This window comes from Macrobrachium nipponense, chromosome 20, assembly GCF_015104395.2.
Source record: "Macrobrachium nipponense isolate FS-2020 chromosome 20, ASM1510439v2, whole genome shotgun sequence".
Taxonomy (NCBI): Eukaryota; Metazoa; Arthropoda; class Malacostraca; order Decapoda; family Palaemonidae; genus Macrobrachium; species Macrobrachium nipponense.
In genome coordinates, this window is record NC_061089.1 from 20076874 (window position 1) to 20095837 (window position 18964).

General features: G+C 41.0%; 1 protein-coding gene across 2 annotated transcripts in view; it reads right to left on the reverse strand.

Annotated features, from left to right (window-relative positions):
- LOC135222774 (gem-associated protein 5-like) overlaps window positions 1–18964 on the reverse strand; it is a 291182-nt gene that overhangs the window by 196317 nt on the left and 75901 nt on the right. For both annotated transcript variants that reach the window (XM_064261034.1, XM_064261043.1), the window contains exons 4-7: window positions 4149–4374; window positions 3858–4022; window positions 2138–2304; window positions 1671–1799 (exon numbers count right to left, since the gene is read on the reverse strand). In XM_064261034.1, coding sequence (XP_064117104.1) covers window positions 1671–1799; window positions 2138–2304; window positions 3858–4022; window positions 4149–4374 — 687 coding nt within the window. The remainder of the gene's footprint in view (window positions 1–1670; window positions 1800–2137; window positions 2305–3857; window positions 4023–4148; window positions 4375–18964) is intronic.

Sequence of the window (18964 nt, forward strand, 5' to 3'; positions counted from 1 at the left end):
GCGACATTATTTCCCATAAAGTGCAAACCCGGGGCATGAGGAATATTCAGCGCTGCTGGATTCTGCTGGAACCGTGAGGCCATATAATGCGACAGCAAACCTTCCAAGGTTGGTACGCCTGGAAGACCTGGCGCCACCCACGAAACCCTCCATCCTATTCAAATCGGGAGCCGGCACCTGGAACAAAGATGGCGATGCTCACCCCCCCCCTCGCTGCTGGGAACAAAGGAGCATAAATACAATGCATCAAATTACCCAAAACCCCACCATATGGAGCAGTCTGGCGTATTGCCGATACAAAAGAAGCTGATGACACTCGGTCACCCAAAGATGGCGTCGACTCCTTTCTTTTGTACTGACCTTTGTCATAAAACTTCCTCCACTGTTCCACCGACCAACCACGACAAACAGAACAAGGATTAGTAATTGTACATACATTTTTCCTGCACCTACTACACGTTGGATGAGGATCCGTCAACACCGAAGTTAGGAATCTTGAACAAGGAAAGCCACTGACTCCAGGGCATTTCCTTGTCTCGTCTTCGAAACGGAAGAAGATCCCAACAGCAATGCAAAACACTCCATCTCTCCACTTACACACTCTTGCAGCTCACACCACACTGAGCACACTCAGAAAAAGAGAATTAATAAGAAAAATGAAATCGAAATGGATAAAAAACGGGCAAACTAAAACCGGCTTTAAACAGATAGACAGAACACGTCTTATCTTAAAGGCAGTAGAAAGATAACTGGCGGGTCGGTCACACGACGCCGAGGGCATTCTGGGTATACATGCCCCGTGACCTGGTATAAATGCCGATAGTCCCTGGATCGCACAAGTTTAATTTAATTCTACCGGTTTCCAGCTTGGCGCTAGTAAATCCTAATGTTAAGACCTCAGGTTTGTTTCGTATATGAACAATGGAAGATTAAACAAGAATAAAAATGGCAGAAAATATTTGTAAACACTGCAAGTCCTTTGCATACAAAAACATTTTTCAGTGCTTTAAATGATGATGATATAAACCATAACCAAACTATGTACAAGAGAAAACAAAAAGATGATGTAAATAAGAACAATGAGAAACAAGCATTCTATAATGCAATATGAAGATCTTACTCAATGCACTGAGACACTGAATGATAATTCAGTTATAACAGTACTGTATAAGTATGTACATAACCATGAAACCATGAAAAGATAATAATTGTTAATAATGTTTCTAAATACAGTATCATTAACATTCCAGATTCAGTAATAAACCATGAAGACATAAAATAGACATCCTAATGGGAATTAATTAGTTCTACCATTGTAACTATGTAAATTTTCATTTTTTTTTTATTTACCTAATAGATCGTATTGATGGCTATAGTTACAACCTAAGTCATTTATGACCAATCAGTTTGATTAATAAGACCAAAACAAGCAGGGATCAGGGGGATGTCACACACACAAGAAATACTTGCTTTAGGGTCAATAACAAAAAGACTCTGTCAGTATAATGTATTTAGCATTTCAGGTTCTGCTAAAGTTCTGGTTAAATTGTATATGTTTCAGGAAACAAAACTGTCAAAAACTCTTCTTCAATGAAATTTTTTTCCATTTCTTAATCATTAATCCCTGTGATTTCTGAAAAACCTAAATACAAAAACCAGTAAATAATTACCGTATATCTTCCACCACCTGGCCATAAGTTCCACATGAGTAATTCCCCTTTAGGTGTTGTTGACATCAGGTCACTTTTGAACCATGATAGCGAAATGTGTTGCTTTCCTGTTATTTTCTCCTTTCCATGCTGAAAAAAGATTATAACAAAAAAATGTACAGCTAAAGTGTTATAAGATCTGTTGGACACAAAGAAAACAGGTTGCATCAGTTACTGCTACAAAATTGCCATATATGGAATAAAGTACATAATAGTAAAAAATTATGTCCAGCCTTGTGGACTGCCCATGAGATTCAAGAGAAAAGATGGGGACTAAATATTTACCCACCTAAATAATATCACCTGTTCATCCCACATACATGTGACTTTCAACTGACATAACCTAGTTAATATGCTTTGAACACCAACAGGAGAGTAGCTAAATGAAACAAAAATTGATTACAAACAAAAATAATCAATTTACTCACAAATTTCTTGGTGTAACTTGCACTCAGAGGAACTGAAACTTCTGTTACATATCTCTTGGCACTCAAATCCCAAATGAAAACTTGACGCCCATAATCTGAAGAAGCAAAAAATGGGCCCTCCATATTTGGTGACTGAGTTTTGATTCGCCAATTGTCACTATCTGGACCTGTAGAAGAGAAATGAGGTTATGAATTAAGTGAATTATAAACCATTGCCTTCATCTCTTTCACAAAATATATAAAACTTGTGCTAAGACACTACATAAGAGGGAGGTGAAGTGTTTCCTCAGTATTTTCATCCAATTAAAGACCAACTAAACTGTAAATAAGTACCAGTAACATCACTGGACATATGATCGCAGCGGAGTCTCTAAGTGTCCTGGACGTCAGTCATTAAAATTTTGTACTCCATGAGAAACCATGAATTTTTAATACTAGTACATATATCTGTTTGAAACAAGATGGTGTTGCTACAAGAATAGGTTGGTTACCAAGTGACCAATATGTGCAATTGATAAAGGAGGAGAGGAATGGAGGGTACTGACATCCATGGTTAGATCTACTATCTAACTGGTTCTAGCTTGATCAAAACATGCCACAAAATTGTGGTTAGAAACCAAAAAGAAGATATCATAAAAGGTTATTCTTATTTTCTACTTTATCATTACGAATACTGAAGGACTGATGGACAAGAAAATTTTTCACTGACCAAAAGACCCTCGGAAAAGATGTTCTAACCCTTTGTAAGTTCAGTAATGATACACATCACAGGAGGGATACTGCCTATCCTGTGACCCAGCTTTGTTTTTTTTGATAATTCATCCATTCATTCACTTTGACCTCTTCCTGCCACGCTATCCAATTTCTCTACTAACTTTTTATTCCAAAATTTCATGGCTACTAATTTTTTTACTTCAAGTTGTAGAGAAATCTATTACATTAGAAAGTCTGACAACATAAATTAGTATCATATATCAAACAGGAACCTCCAACCCTTACCTTCAAACTAAAATTTACCATACGGTGGTAAAAATAAAAAATACTGCCCCTTGCTCCTTTTAATAAACATTTCAGTGTTTATAACCATACCCTTAGCACATCATGGACATGATTGATGTTGACTCTTTACCAACAGATCCATGCACATTAATGAATGAAACAGGAGATCGTGTTCCCTGGTATTTGTCTCAATATGCAGATTTCATAATAGCGCAAAGGAAAATGCACTTTTATATCATGTTACCTAAGTTTCAAATTGGATGAAAATAAACTACAATAAGCAAGCACAGAAGAGATCATCAACCAGGTAGGTATAGTTCTTGTTATGAGGAACATATAGAGCTTTAGAATCCCATGATGGGAGAAAAATTCACAAAAAATGGTAAGAATTTCAGACATCATGGAAAAAGTACCCCAACATATATTTCAGATATTGTGCAACTCAGGGTACAACCACACAACTTATCTATCTTTAGTGACAAATTCACAACTGCCCCATCATCAACCAGTTTAAAGTTGGGATGGAGGGGTAAAATAAAAACAGAGGTGATGTCCTATAGCAAACCAGAAGAGTGGAGTTGCCAGAAAGAGGGGATCCTTACCTATTATAGCTGGCTTATTCACTAGTCATTAATAGTACATATTAAGAAGTTTCCTTTCTGAAATAGATATAACATAAAATGATAAAAAAAAGAGACAGGTAAAAATAAGTAAGTAGTACCTTTGACATCATTTGCACTTTCATTTCCATTTTTGGACTCTTGAGAAACTGTAGGATGGTCATTTTCTTGAATATCCAAAGGAAAAGGACTGCCTTTGCCTTGGAACCATTTTATGCAATAAATATCTGAATTGTGACCTTGAAACTGCATTAGAACATTACCATCTGCAACAAATAAAATAATCATTGTTAAAGTTTATCATAATAATGACATCATAATTTGATTCACTGATGCATTCATGACACTTTACAACAGATACAAAATACTTTTCATAATGAAAATTACTTTACCTTTAAGGTCAACAAGGTGTATCATTTTCCCTCCAGCTAGCAGGGCTTGACTCCTATCACTGGGATTAGTTTCAAGACAAGCGGCCTCAGTAACACTAGGAATCTTATGAACTTTAGCTACCTGGTGTCTTGGCTGACATACTACCATGCGACTTTTGTCATCAACAGAGACAAGAACTGGCTCTTCTCCAACAATACCCCAAGAAAGGCCTGTAACTAAGGAACCCTGGAGAAAAAGTATTATGTAAATCCTTCTCAATATTGCACAACTAACATGATTACCAACAGTATTAGAAGACAAAAAGCATTAAACTTGAAAATTTACTCATTATAGAAATAGTTTAATGTGACCAATGTGTAATACTTCAAGGCTTCCATAAGGCTTGCCCAAAAAATGTTCCTGAATGAGAACCATTACAAATGTAGATACTGTATAAGGTAAAGTTAAAGATACTACAGTGTTGCAAATAGCACACAGCATGTAAGCAGTAAACCCAATTACTCCATAAAAGGAGAAAGCTGAGAAAAGTGGAATATCTAGTGTGAATATGTAATTACAATATTAGTCTCATAATAAGAAACAATTTAACACTGCAGTTCTTTGCTTATACTGTACTGGATTATGACACTTACAAAAAACCCTATTTTATGTCTTTTTACAACAAATCAAACTGATTCTTCTCCTACTAGTACAAGAAAGTAATAACAAACTTTTATTTTTATATAACATTTATGTAATACTATATATCTGTAACACTTGTAAATTGTACAAGTAATTTACGTTGCTCAGATACAAAACACCATTCTATTCAGTATTTACAACCATAAGGTATCCAATTACTATTTAATAAAAATTATATTGTTATGATACAATAAAGTTTTGTACATACTTACCCAGCAGATATATACTTAGCTATAGTCTCCGATGTCCCCGACAGAAATTCAAATTTCGCGGCACACGCTACAGGTATGTCAGGTGATCTACGGCGGACTAGGAACCATTCCCGTTTTCTAATCAGATTTTCTCTTCCACCTGTCTCCTGAAGGGAGGCTGGGCGGGCCATTAATCGTATATATCTGCCGGTTAACCCTCTTACGCCGGAGCGGTAAATAAAAAATTGTCTCCCGTATGCCGGAGGGGTTTCAGAGTGAGCGTGGAAGCGGAAAAAATATTTTTTTCAAAAATCACAGCGCGCTTAGTTTTCAAGATTAAGAGTTCATTTTTGGCTCCTTTTTTTGTCATTGCCTGAAGTTTAGTATGCAACCATCAGAAATGAAAAAAATTATAATTATCATATATAAATAATGCGATATATGATAGCGCGAAAACAAAATTTCATATATAATTGTATTCAAATCGCGCTGTGCGCAAAACGGTTAAAGGTAACAAGTTACTTTTTTTTGTTGTAATGTACACTAAATTGCAATCATTTTGGTATATAACACATTGTAAAACGATAAAAGCAACACAGAGAAAATATTATCACAAAAAAACGCATGAATTTGTAACGTGCGGACGTAAACAAATATTTTTTTCAAAAATTCACCATAAATCTAAATATTGTCCTAGAGACTTCCAATTTCTTTCAAAATGAAGACAAATGATTGAATATTACTATACTGTAAGAGTATTAGCTTACAATTGCAGTTTTCGACCATATCTGATGAGTTAAAGTTGACCGAATGTCGAATTTTTTTATATATATATTTTATATGCAATTATTTCAGAAATAAGAAAAGCTACAACCTTTAAATATTTTTCGTTTTATTCTACATAAAATTGCGCACATTTTCATATATAAAACTCTAAGAAATGCCTAATATGAAATGGAGCAAATATTCCGAGAATGGGACGTACGCATTTCGGAGATTTGTGGCGGAGAATCCGCGCACGGAGGGAAGGAAAGATTTTTTTTTAAATTCACCATAAATCTAAATATTTTGCTAGAGACTTTGAATTTGTTTCAAGATGAAGATAAATGACTGAATATTACTAAACTTTAAGAGTTTTAGCTTACAATTGCGTTTTTCGACCATTTCGGTAGAGTCAAATTTGACCGAACGTGGTTTTTTTTCTATTTATCGTGATTTATATACAAATATTTCAAAAATGAGAAAAGCTACAACCTTCAATTATTTTTTGTTGTATTCGACATGAAATTGCGCACATTTTCATATATAAAACTTTATGTAACAGTTAATTTAAAATGGTGCAAACATTACCACAATCGCACGAATGATTTTTTCAGAAGTTACCGCGCGGACGTAAGGAAAATGTTATTTTTTTCATAAATTCACCATAAATCGAAATATTGTGCTAGAGACTTCCAATTTGTTGCAAAATAAAGGTAAATGCATGAATATTACTAGAATATAAGTGTTTTAGCTTACAATTGCGTTTTTCGACCATTTTGGTAGAGTCAAAGTTGACCGAAGGTTGAAATTTTGGCAATTATCGTTATTTATTTGAAAATATCTCAAAACTGATAAAAGCTACAACCATGGGTTGTTTTAAGTTGTATTGTGCATGAAATTGCGCACATTTCCATATATAAAACTTTATATAACGGCTAATTTTAAAATGGTGCAAACATTACCACAATCGCATGTATGATTTTTTTCGGAAGAGTTACCGCGTGGACGTAAGGAAAAAGTTTTTTCATAAATTCACCATAAATTGAAATATTGTGTTAGAGACTTCCAATTAGTTGCAAAATTAAGGTAAATGATTGAATATTACTAAAATATAAGTGTTTTAGCTTACAATTGCGTTTTTCGACCATTTCGGTAGAGTCAAAGTTGACCGAAGGTTGAAAGTTTGGCAATTATCGTTATTTGTATGAAAATATCTCAAAACTGATAAAAGCTACAATCATGAGTATTTTATTGTTGTATTCTACATAAAAATGTGCACATTTTTATATATAATACTTCATGTAACGGCTAATTTACAATGGTACAAAAATTATGTCAAAGTGACAAAATAATTTCCGAGATGTGTCACAGATACTTTTTAGTGCGGCAAGAAAGAAATTCGCGCTTGCGTGCCTGCGTAACGATTGTAAACAAAACAACACCTTGATCCGTGAACTCCCAGCATCCCCCAAGGCGCGTGATTCAAAAGTTTTAGGCTGGTAGGCCTATAAGTATTTTTCAGCGAATTTAAAAAAAAACTTTTGTAAGTCGACGTAAAATACGTCCAGTCGGCACACAGGAGACAAAAAATGTCGACGTAAAATACGTCCAGTCGGCGTAAGAGGGGTAAGTATGTACAAAACTTTATTGTATCATAACAATCTAATTTTTGTACATGCAACTTCCCCGGCAGATATATACTTAGCTGATTGGCACCCTTGGTGGAGGGTAAGAGACAGCTAAATAATAAAAATAAAAAACAGGAAACAACACATATTGTAGGTCAAAGACCCTGGTTCTTACCTGATTGGGCAGAAGACTTCATGGATACTGTCTATGAGTCTGCTTTGCCTCAAGAGCTTCAGTGAGGTAGTGACCTATGACTGATAGCTCTTCTGGATCTTGTCAATGGGGGCTTACCCACTTACATGACAGAACCTTATTAGGATCTTTGTCAATGGGATCTAATCCACTTACATGACAAAACCTTTGCCTCTGGTACTATCAAGGAGCACAAAACCAATCCCGACCACCTGACCATTCCTAACCTGTGTTAGAAATAACAATTGAAAGGGGTTACCAATTACCCCTCTTTCAAACAAACATAAAAACACAACACCATATTAAAAATAAAAATAAACTAAACTAACAAGGATTAGTCTCAGCTCCTTGTCCCAGCACTGAATCTGCAGATATGTAGGGCCCCAAAGAGAAGCACTTATCGTAAGTCACTCTCACGTCTCTCAAGTAGTGAGAAGCAAACACTGAGTTCCATCTCCAGTATGTAGAGGCTACAATATCGTTCAGCGACATATTCTTCTGAAATGTCAGAGATGTCTCAAAGGCGCTTACTTCATGTGCTTTAACTCTAAGGAGTTTAAACTGTTCATCATTGCACGTCGTATGAGCCTCTGTTATGACGCTCCTCATAAAGAACACCAGAGCGTTCTTAGAAATGGGCCTTCTAGGATCTCCGACAGAACACACCAGAGACTCTCTAGGGTGCCCTTAAGCTTCTTTTTCCTTTCCAGATAGAACTTAAGGGTCCTGACAGGGCACAGGAATCTCTCTATCTCTCTTCCCACTAAGGGTGAGAGACCTTTGACCTCGAAACTTCTAGGCCAGGGTTTAAAGGGATTCTCGTTCTTCGCTAAGAACAAAGTGGGGTTGTCTGAGTAGATCTCTCCTGAGTGGAAGAGATCTGGGGAAGTCCACCGTCCATTCCAGTACCTCTGTGAACCATTCCTGAGCGGGCCAAAACGGAGCGACCAGAGTTAGTTTTGTTCCTGTTGAGGAGACGAACTTTCTAAATACTTCCCACAAAATCTTGACAGGGGGAAACGCGTAGCCGTCTATCCCTGTCCAGCCTAGAAGGAGTGCGTCTCCCGCTATTGCCCTCGGATCCAAAATGGAGGGCAAAAGTTGTCCAGTCTCTTATTCCAATTCGTGGCAAAAATGATATTGTTATGATACAATAAAGTTTGTTCATACTTACCTGGCAGATATATATATAGCTGTATTTTTCTGAGTCCGACAGAATTTCAAAAACTTCCAGCACACGCAGTGGTCGCCCAGGTGGTTAGTACCCATTCCCGCCGCTGGGAGGCGGGTATCAGGAACCATTCCCATTTTCTATTCATATTTTTATTCCCACTGTCCCCTGAGGGGAGGTGGGTGGGTACTTGATTATATATATCTGCCAGGTAAGTATGCACAAACTTTATTGTATCATAACAATATCATTTTGTTCATGAAACTTACCTGTCAGATATATATATAGCTGAATCCCACCGTTGGAGGTGGGAAGGGACAGAATAGAAGGATTTTGGGAAACAAATGCATGCAGATGATTTACATCTTGGTTCCACCTGTTAGCATAGCTGACTTCGTGATTACTGTCACCCAAGTCTGCTTCTGCTTTACTAGAGTTGCCAGCGAGGTAGAGACCTATATAGCTGGTGCACTCCAGATGATCTGTCAACGGGGGCGTGACCACAATGTGACACGACCATATTGACCATACCATGAGGGCTAAGAAGTAAAAATATATTATATATATATATATATATATATATATATATATATATATATATATAGTATATATATATATATATGATATATATATATATATACATATATATCACCACCTGACCAACCTAGCCAAAGTTAAGGTGTTTTTAACTAAGGCTTAAGAGTTAAGAAGTCGCCATTGGCGGCGACTCAACAACTAAATTAAGAGCTCTTCCTAACCATTTTCTACAGGATAGGATGAGTGGTACTTCTTGCCCCCAAGATTGTGTCTGCAGACACGTATGGCCCTAGCGAGCAGCAGATCTCATATATCGTCCTCACATCCCGCAGGGAGTGTGAAGCGAACACAGAGTTGCTTCGCTAAAACATGGTACTCAGGATGTTACTGAGTGCCATGCTCTGTTGAAATGCTTCCGAGGCCGCGCCCTCACCTCGTGAGCATTCAGATCAAAAGATTTCAAATCTTTGTTCAAACACAATGAAAGAGCCTTTTTTGAAAGAACTCCTTAACAATAAAGCCAGGGTGTTCTTTGATATGGGCAAGTCTGGCCTTTTTCGGAACACTGCAGATTGTCCGAAGGACTTCGACTTTCTTTAGTTTTATGTAGATAAAACTTAGACCCGACAGGGCACAGGACTCTCTCTGGCTCTTGCCCAATAACTTGTGCCATCCCTTGATTCCAAGCTCCTGGCCCAAGGACTAGACGGGTTTCCATTCTTAGGCCACAACGGAAGGTTTAGAGAACACACCGCATTGTGTTCTCTAAAGCCAAAACGTCTGACGATGGTTTAAAACCTTACTAACCCTCTTTGTCGTATTTAGAATGGTTGGAAAATAGGCCTTTCTGATCACGTGCAATAAGTTAACAGAAAAGAGAGGTTCGAAATGCTTTGACATCAAGAATTTCAGACTACGTCTAAGTTCCATTTGAAAGCTTTGATCTGGATATGCACAGTCAGTCCGTCTGTGCTAAAGTCAGGTGACCGACCAGGTGACCAGTCAGACGAATCAAGGACAGCAAGGCTGTACTCTGAAGACTATAAGGCACTATTCTTCGCTGAAGGATGAGTGTCTGGACTGCCTGGGCGATTCAAGCTAAGCAAACCTTGGGGGTGTATCAACGCAACCCAACGTCGTCAGCAAATCAACTCATGAGCCAACTCCTGACTCGAGCTTCTGGTGCCAGGAGAAAGGAGCGCAGAGCAAAAAGGCGTTCAGTCCCGAAGGACGAATGCCTGACAGTCCAACCTGGTCTCATGTTACACGATCATCGGGGGTGTATCAATGCAACCGACTTCGTCAACAAGAAACTCAGGGCTACTAAATGTCGCCTGATCTCTCACGAGTGTCTGACTCCGAGAAAACAGGTGAGACAAAAAGTAGATGGTGAGCGAGTTTCGAGACTCCACAGACCTCAAAGATCGTGAAGGGCTTTGTTAATGGACAGATGCAAAACTCTGAGCCCAAAGGGCCGTCAACAACATATTTGCGTATTCTTTAATAGTTGTGACTGCCAGCTTATCCCATTCTTCAGACAGCAAGGGAAGACGGTAATCTTATTCCTGACAACATCTCGATAGTCTGAACGTAGTCAGACTCAGAGCGGAGAGGTTTATATGTACCTTTCAAAGTGAGGCTGTTAGAGTAGACCGACTCTCTCGGAAAAGGTCCTTGGAAAGTGAACTAGGAAGGACGTGACCTCTGAGAATCCAGGATCTTGAAGGCCGACATGGGGCGATCAGCGTCATTGTCGCTCCTTGTGACGTCATAAATCTTCTTATTACATTTCCTAAGAGTTTGAAAAAAGAGGAAAAGAGACTAAACATCCATCCCCGTTCAATAGCATAGGATGGTGTGTAATGCCATCGCTCCTGGATCGAGAATAAGGGAACAGAGTAGATGAAGCCTCTTCGTCCTCAACATAGCAAAGAGATGTATGAAAGGACGTCCCTAAAGTCTCCACAACTCTCAACATACTTCTAATCAAAGATTCCACTCGGAAGTCAGTAGTTGTTGCCGTTGATCGAGAAGATTCGTACGGACTTTTGCAATCCTGTAACGAACCTCTTGAGGATCGTTACGTTCTATGCCTGTTGTCATAATAGGCTCTTTCTCGTAAACTCGAACAGGGACCGAGAGATGATACTTCTTAAGATATGAGAGAGCTGTGGAATTGTCCGAGTTGATCTGGACCACTGGTTCCAAAACTCGTTCTTTGAGGACCGGAGGGACGACCAAATTGCTTCCAATTCTTTCAGATTATGTACCAGGACATCTAAAACCCTCTCCAGATGCCTGGCACCTTCTCGCTATCACCTCAGGTGACACTTGAAGCACTGAAAGATGTTCAGAATCATTTCTAGATCTTGGATAATATTTCAGTTTTCCGATAGGAAAAAACTGTAGATGTCTGAATTGCAGTCTATTCAGGGAAACAAACTTCTTCAGGAAGGAAATGGTCCCCAGCAGGCTCATCCATTCCCGCTCATCCATTCCCTCACCGAGCATGCTTACTTCCCTAATAAGGCTGCGCTTTACCTAAGCAGGAGAGCATATAATAGTGCAATGTCGCGGTAGACTCGTAGTCCTATTACAGTGCGGTAACGAGCACTGAAAGAAAGAGATATCTTTGTTGAACATAGTTACACAAAATGAAGGCAATGTTTATTCAAGCATGTTAGAAATCCCCTCAATCTTAGGCTAAAGTCCGTGATTGTAGGGCAGAGATACAGTTAGTCAGTCAATCCCGCAGGAGAGAGAGACGTAACCGCCCGCGCAGAGATACGGTTAGTCAGTCAATCCCGTAGGAGAGAGAGACATAACCAACCGCGGATGACAGCGAACTAGCTAGTACTGGCTCGGTTGGAGGAGTTCAGTGACAGCAGCTTACTTTCGTCGTCTCTTACTCTTATGCCTGGGTTGCCTGCTACTCTATTCTACGAAGGAATAGGTCTGTTATTTTTGAGCAGAAAGAGACTCTCAAGCTGGTATATTTAAGCGAAACAGAAAACGCTAAATATAGAGATGCGTTTGTGTCGTCATAACACTACCATAAAACGGTAAAAGATAAATCGGAAACTCCTGGAAGGCTGCAGGGAGTACCGATTAAATTCCCTTAAAATAATAAGACTTCTCAGTTGCCATCCGAAGAGGTAACAACAGCATGCGTATATGACTTGAACCAACCAGTAGCAAAATAACGCAAGGCAAAATATGATATTGTTATGATACAATAAAGTTTGTTCATACCTTCCTGGCAGACATATCTATAGCTGAATTCGGAAATATAGCTACATATATATCTGACAGGCAAGTTTCATGAACAAATCGTAGAGAAACGAAGCGGACAGCTCAAGCTTCTTATGTTATTGGACATAAGCGTTCATTAACGTAGTCTACAAGTCTATTTCTTGTACGAGTCTGCGATTGATGAATGAGAGCTCTTCCGAATCTTGTTAATAAGAGCTTATCTGCTTACGCAATATAAAGTTATTGAGACGTTTGTCAATGCGAGAGTCACTGAATTGACAAAACGTAATCCAGGAAGTCGAGCATATTATTTTTCCGATTCCCGTATCAATTGAGGAAGGGGCAAGAATCCTGTTAAGAGACTGGGCTTACGGCAGGTAGGACCCCGATGTTCAACTTCGGCAGCGTAGTCCCGAACAAGGAACTAACAAAATCTATTGTCTGAAAAGCCCTTTCAGATGGAATAAAAAGCTTGCAAAATTATCCTGGGAAAAGGAAGGAACTCTCCAACCAGCTTCCCTCCCGTATCACAACAAATGCCTGCTAACGCTTAAATTTATTGGCAGTATGGCAAAGGAAGTCCTGTCTTGCGCTTTCCTGAAGAGCGTCCTCTTGATGAGTGCCTTTGTAAGAATCCTACTGAACGTTGTCGAGCGTCATGACGTGCAGGACGTCGAGCTTTTACATACCCCATAGCTGCCTTACCGCAAAGCCTTGACTGCGGTAGAGCAAAAGAGATCTTCCCTTGAGCTTTCCATAACTCCATCCAATCCTGGACTTTGCAAAAAGCAATATTAATTGACAGAGACCTCTTGAATTCAAGAAACCCGTGGTCTTGCTGGGTTTCGAAGACGAAGTTGCCTGTTCACTTTAAGCTTCCTCCGAAGCACTGCTTACTTCACATTCTTTGCAGGTGAGGTAGAAGGGATCACTGAAGGTAGAGGTAAAAAATCTTTAGGCCCAAATCTGCTTGAAGAGTTCAACAGAAACGTTCAGCCAGGCGACACACCTGGCGTGCGCTGGCGCACGCTCGGCGTCCACTGGCGTGCGGTTGGCGTGCACCCGCGCGCGCCTGGCGTCCATCCGAGCGTCCCGTTCAAGCTGAGCATCAAAAGAAGCGTGCAGAAAAGCGTCACACTCCTGACAGGCGTCAAAACAAGCGAGAGAAACTGCCTTCAGGGAAGAGCGAGAGACATCTCGGAGAGAAATCTGACTGCACGAAGCAGTCTCAGGAGAAGGGTTGAACGTGTGAGAATACAAGGGGCGAGGGAATGCCTTCTTATTCTCACAGTCACAAAGCTAGGACGTTCGCGCTCAAAAGCGTCCTGCTACTATGACTTCTTTTTCCCTCTTTTTCTCGGTGGAAAGACGTACACGTGTTCAGGCGACGTTCGCCTTCTTACTTCTTACTGCAACGCATGACGAGAGAGAGAGAGAGAGGACGTTAAGCGTCCTCTTCTATCAAGCTTCTATTTAGAAGGCGCGAGTCCTTCCGAAAGCTCCAACCCCTGCGCGGGGAGGACGCTTCGGAGGAAGAGACGCAATCCTTCAGGATTCGTGCACGTGCACGCACAGTGGCAGCTTGAGAGTATCTTCAGGTGTGCCGAAGGCACGTCGGATCGGTGGGGGTTCCTCGTAACCCTCCTTCGGCTTTCGACATGCTCTCTCCCGGTGTTCCTGGGAGTCCAGCAGAGGTCCCGGCCTAGAGGGGAAATAAGGCCAATCTGACGCACCCTCCACTACACAAGGGGCACTGTCACTGCACTTAGCCACTTCACTTTTGCTCTCTAAGGCAAGCACTTTCGATTCTAAGTTACGAATCGATACAGTATCAGAGAAAGGGCATTACCCTCTACGGACACTGTTTCAGGGCCCGAAGGCAACACTACAGGGTTAGAAGTAGCAACTACAGAAGGGGCACTACACTTCACAACAATGATTGGAGAGCGAGCACTTTAGATTCCAGGTTCACTACCCTGACTTTTGTTTACTGATTAATTACGTACATATGAAATACGTCTTCCTTACGAAATTAGACAAAGTCTCACACTCCTTACATGACAAATCTCAACAAAGAAGAAAGACCCGTACACCTCGTGCATACCAAGTGCGGATCTACCGAAGCTTTCGGTAGCCACACCCTATCTTTGCAGACAACACCCTCTGAAACTAGCCTAACTAGATTCAGATATCTTATGCAAAAATGAATCAAATTCAAATCAATTTATGATAGCGTATGCCTAGCCACAAATCCAAGTAAATAAATCAAAAGACAATTAGGATACTTAGCGGCAATGAAGTTTCACAGGACTCTCTCTCAAATCCTAAGACGGAGGTACTGAAAACAGGTGTTTACAGTACCGGCGACAGAGAAAAATATGAATAGAAAATGGGAATGGTTCCTGATACCCGCCTCCCAGCGGCGGGAATGGGTACTAACCACCTGGCCGACCACTGCGTGTGCCAGAAGTTTTTGAAATTCTGTCGGACTCAGAAAAATACAGCTATATATATCTGACAGTAAGTTTCATGAACAAAAGGTCTATGTGTGGTCTGCCCCAAAGGCTCCACAACATCTGGTGAACGTCTTGATGGAGAGTCCATTCTGTGAGGAGGACTTGATCCCTCCTGCTCAGCAGGTCCGCCCTTACATTCTTCTCTCCCTGAACAAATCTGGTGAGAAGCGTAATTCTCTCTCCTCTGTCCACAGCAACAGGTCTCTTGCTGTTTCGTACAGGGAGATGGAATGAGTCCCTCCCTGTTTTCTTATATATGCCAGAGCCGTGGTGTTGTCCGAGTTGACCTGAACCACCGAGCCTCTGACTTCTGGTTCAAAACTCCTCAGGGCCAGAAAGACTACATTCAACTCCTTGTTGATGTGCCAGTTCACCTGGTCCCCCTTCCAGGTGCCTGACACTTCTTTTGCCCCTAGTGTTGCTCCCCATCTATTCCAGGATTGGTCGCTTACTGTGAGATATTCTCTTTCAGTAGCAGTCTTCTTCCAAACGCTAGACTATCAATGGGGGCTAACCCACTTACATGACAGAAGCTTTTTGGATCTTGTCAATGGGGCTTACCCACTTACATGACAGAACCTTTTTGGATCTTGTCAATGGGGGCTTACCCACTTACATGACAGAACCTTTACGATCTTGTCAATGGGGGCCAACCCACTTACATGACAGAACCCATTCCAGGAATTCGAGCATTTGGCGGGGTTCCCGATTATCGAGGTAATAATTATCGGGGATTCTCGTCTAGCTCACTTCGGACCGTGGTTTCGCTAAGTGTTAAGATATTGTAAAAAAAAACTCGAACACTGCAAGTGCTAGAAATTCCGCAGAATCTTAAGCACTCGGCGAAACCCCCACCGAATTCATCAGACGATCATTGGTTAGTGGTCCTCGATCCCGTATTCCGTTGGATGGGGGCGATCCCTCCTCAATGACTGGGCTTACGGCCAGGTAGGACCCGAAGGTCCCCACCCGCAGGCCGCATCCTTGAACGTAGTAGAGGCGTTTCTCCGAAGAAGGGCGCCTACCAGGAGTAAGGCGCCTGCTTGAAGAAGAGCGCCTGCCAGGAGAAGAGTGCCTGCGAGGTGAGAAGCGCCTTCTGGGAGACGAGAGCCTGGCTGGAGAAGAGTGTCTGCTAAGAGAGGAGCACCTGCGAGGAGAGGGGCGTCTACCAGGAGTAGAGCACCTGTCATGAGAATTGCGCCTGCCAGGTGAGAGGCGCCTGCTGTGAGAAGAGCGCCTGGTAGGTGCAAAAGCGCCTGCTAGGAGAGGAGCGCCTGTCAAGAGGCGCCCGCTTGCTAGAAGAGGAGCGGCTAACTGGAGAAGAGCGCCTAACAGGGGAGAGGCGCCTGGAACTTCTCAAAAAAGGGCTCCTGTCCTGAGAGGCATGTCTCTTGCGAGGGGAGAGCTAAGAGCTCTTGATCGGGAGCACGATGTCCTTATTGCGAGGAGGGTCCTTAACCAGAGCGCCCATCAACGTAGAAAGTTGCTCCTGGAGGTCCACAAGGACCCGCTTAGTGGACTTCTCCTGATCTCCTTTGGGGAAAGGCAATCTTCCTGTCAAAAAGGCAACTCCTCAGGCGAATCGTGCCTGCAAGGAGAAAAGCGCCTGATGAGAGATGAGCGCCTGGCTGGCGCTGCGCGCCTGGTTGGAGCCGAGCGCCTGGCAGGCACCGCGCGCCTGGCTGGCGCCGAGCGCCTGGAGAGAAGCGTCTCGCGCCTTGGAGAAGCCGAATCGGAAGAAGAAAAGCACTTCCTCGGGATGCCTTTTCTGTGGCGATCCATGGCAGTCTGGGTCGAGACAACAGAGCCTGCCGAAGGGACGCCTGACTGGTGGGGATTCTCCACAACCTCCTTACGGTTTTCGACATTCCTCCTCCACTGGGCCTGGGAGTTTGGAAGAGGTCTAGACCTGGGAGCATTGCGGAGCCGATCAGACACCCCCTCCACTACACTGGGAACATTGCACAAAAAAAAACTTCCCACAGCACTCTTACCTTCCATTGCAAGCAACTACAATACCATCCTGCGAATCTTGGCTTTCATGTCCCGACTCTGACGCGTCTGAGAACAACACTAGGCGCGGGTTTGGCTTTAGAAGAGACAAATCCTTGTTCATTCTGAGTGAGGAAAACCACCAACTCAGCTCCTCTTTTACCCCTTCTAGGATCGGGAAGGTGTCCGCAGCGAAGTTCTTGGTACACTCGAACTAAGTCTACACCGTAGTTTGTAACTGACCCGGGAGCTCTGACAGCTGCCGACTGACTGCGTTCGGTATTGAGGTAAGTTGTCCAAGTATCCGAGCAAGTCACGTGACCTTCGCCTTTGAAGGGTTATGTCAAAAGACTATAAAAAACGTATATTTGTTTGTCACCGATGCCGGACGGCGAGGTGACGATTCTGTTACGGCATGTGCCCAACAGGCGAAAGTCAATTGCCTTCTAGAGACCGAGGTTCCTGATGGCAAGACATTCTCATAGTACAGGCGGTTCCCGGGTTACGACGGGTCCGGCTTACGACGTTCCGAGGATACGACGCTTTTTCTTAACCCTTAAACGCCGAAGCGGTAAATAAAAAAATGACTCCCGTGTGTCGGAGGGGTTTGAGAGTGAGCGCGTAAGCGGAAAAAATATTTTTTTCAAAAAATCACAGCGTGCTTAGTTTTCAAGATTAAGAGTTCATTTTTGGCTCCTTTTTTTGTCATTGCTTGAAGTTTAGTATGCAACCATCAGAAATGAAAAAAATTATCATTATCATATATAAATAATGCGATATATGATAGCGCAAAAACGAAATTTCATATATAATTGTATTCAAATCGCGCTGTGCGCCAAACGGTTAGAGGTAACAAGTTCCTTTTTTTTTCGTTGTAATGTGCACTAAATTGCGATCATTTTGATATATAACACATTGTAAAACGATAAAAGCAACACAGAGAAAATATTATCACAAAATGATGCATGAATTCGTAGCGCCCGCGGATGGATGTAAAAAAATAATTTTTTAAAAAATTCACCATAAATCGAAATATTGTTATAGAGACTTGCAATTTGTTTCAAAATGAAGGAAAATGATTGAATATTACGATACTGTAAGAGTTTTAGCTTACAAATGCAGTTTTCGACCATTTCGAACGAGTTAAAGTTGACCGAATGTCGAATTTTTGTTTGTTTAAAAATTTTTTTATATGCAAATATAAAAAAAATGAGAAATGCTACAACCTTCCAATAATTTTTTGTTATATTGTGCATGTTTTTGTGCACATTTTCATATATAAAAACTCTAAAAAAAAGCGTAATATGAAAAGGCTCAAATATTAGGAGAATGTGACCTACGCGTTTCCAAGATTTTCGGCCGAGAATCGGCGCGCGGAGGGGAAAAAAATATTTTTTTCAAATATTCACCATAAATCGAGATATTGTTCTAGAGACTTGCAATATGTTTTAAATTGAAGATAAATGATTGAATATTACTAGACTGTAAGATTTTTATGTTACAAATGCGTTTTTTGACCATTTCGGTTGAGTCAAAGTTGACCGATCGTAGTTTTTTTCGTACTTATCGTATTTTATATGCAAATATTTCAAAAATGATAAATGCTACAACCTTCCAATATTTTTTTGTTATATTGTGCACGTTTTTTGCGCACATTTCCATATATAAACCTCTAAAAAAGCGTAATATGAAAAGGCACAAATATTAGGAGAATGTGACCTACGCGTTTCCGAGATTTCGGCCGAGAATCGGGCGCGCGGACGGAATAAAAATATTTTTTTTCAAATATTCACCATATATCGAGATATTGTTCTAGAGACTTGCAATATGTTTTAAATTGAAGATAAATGATTGAATATTACTAGACTGTAAGATTTTTATGTTATAAATGC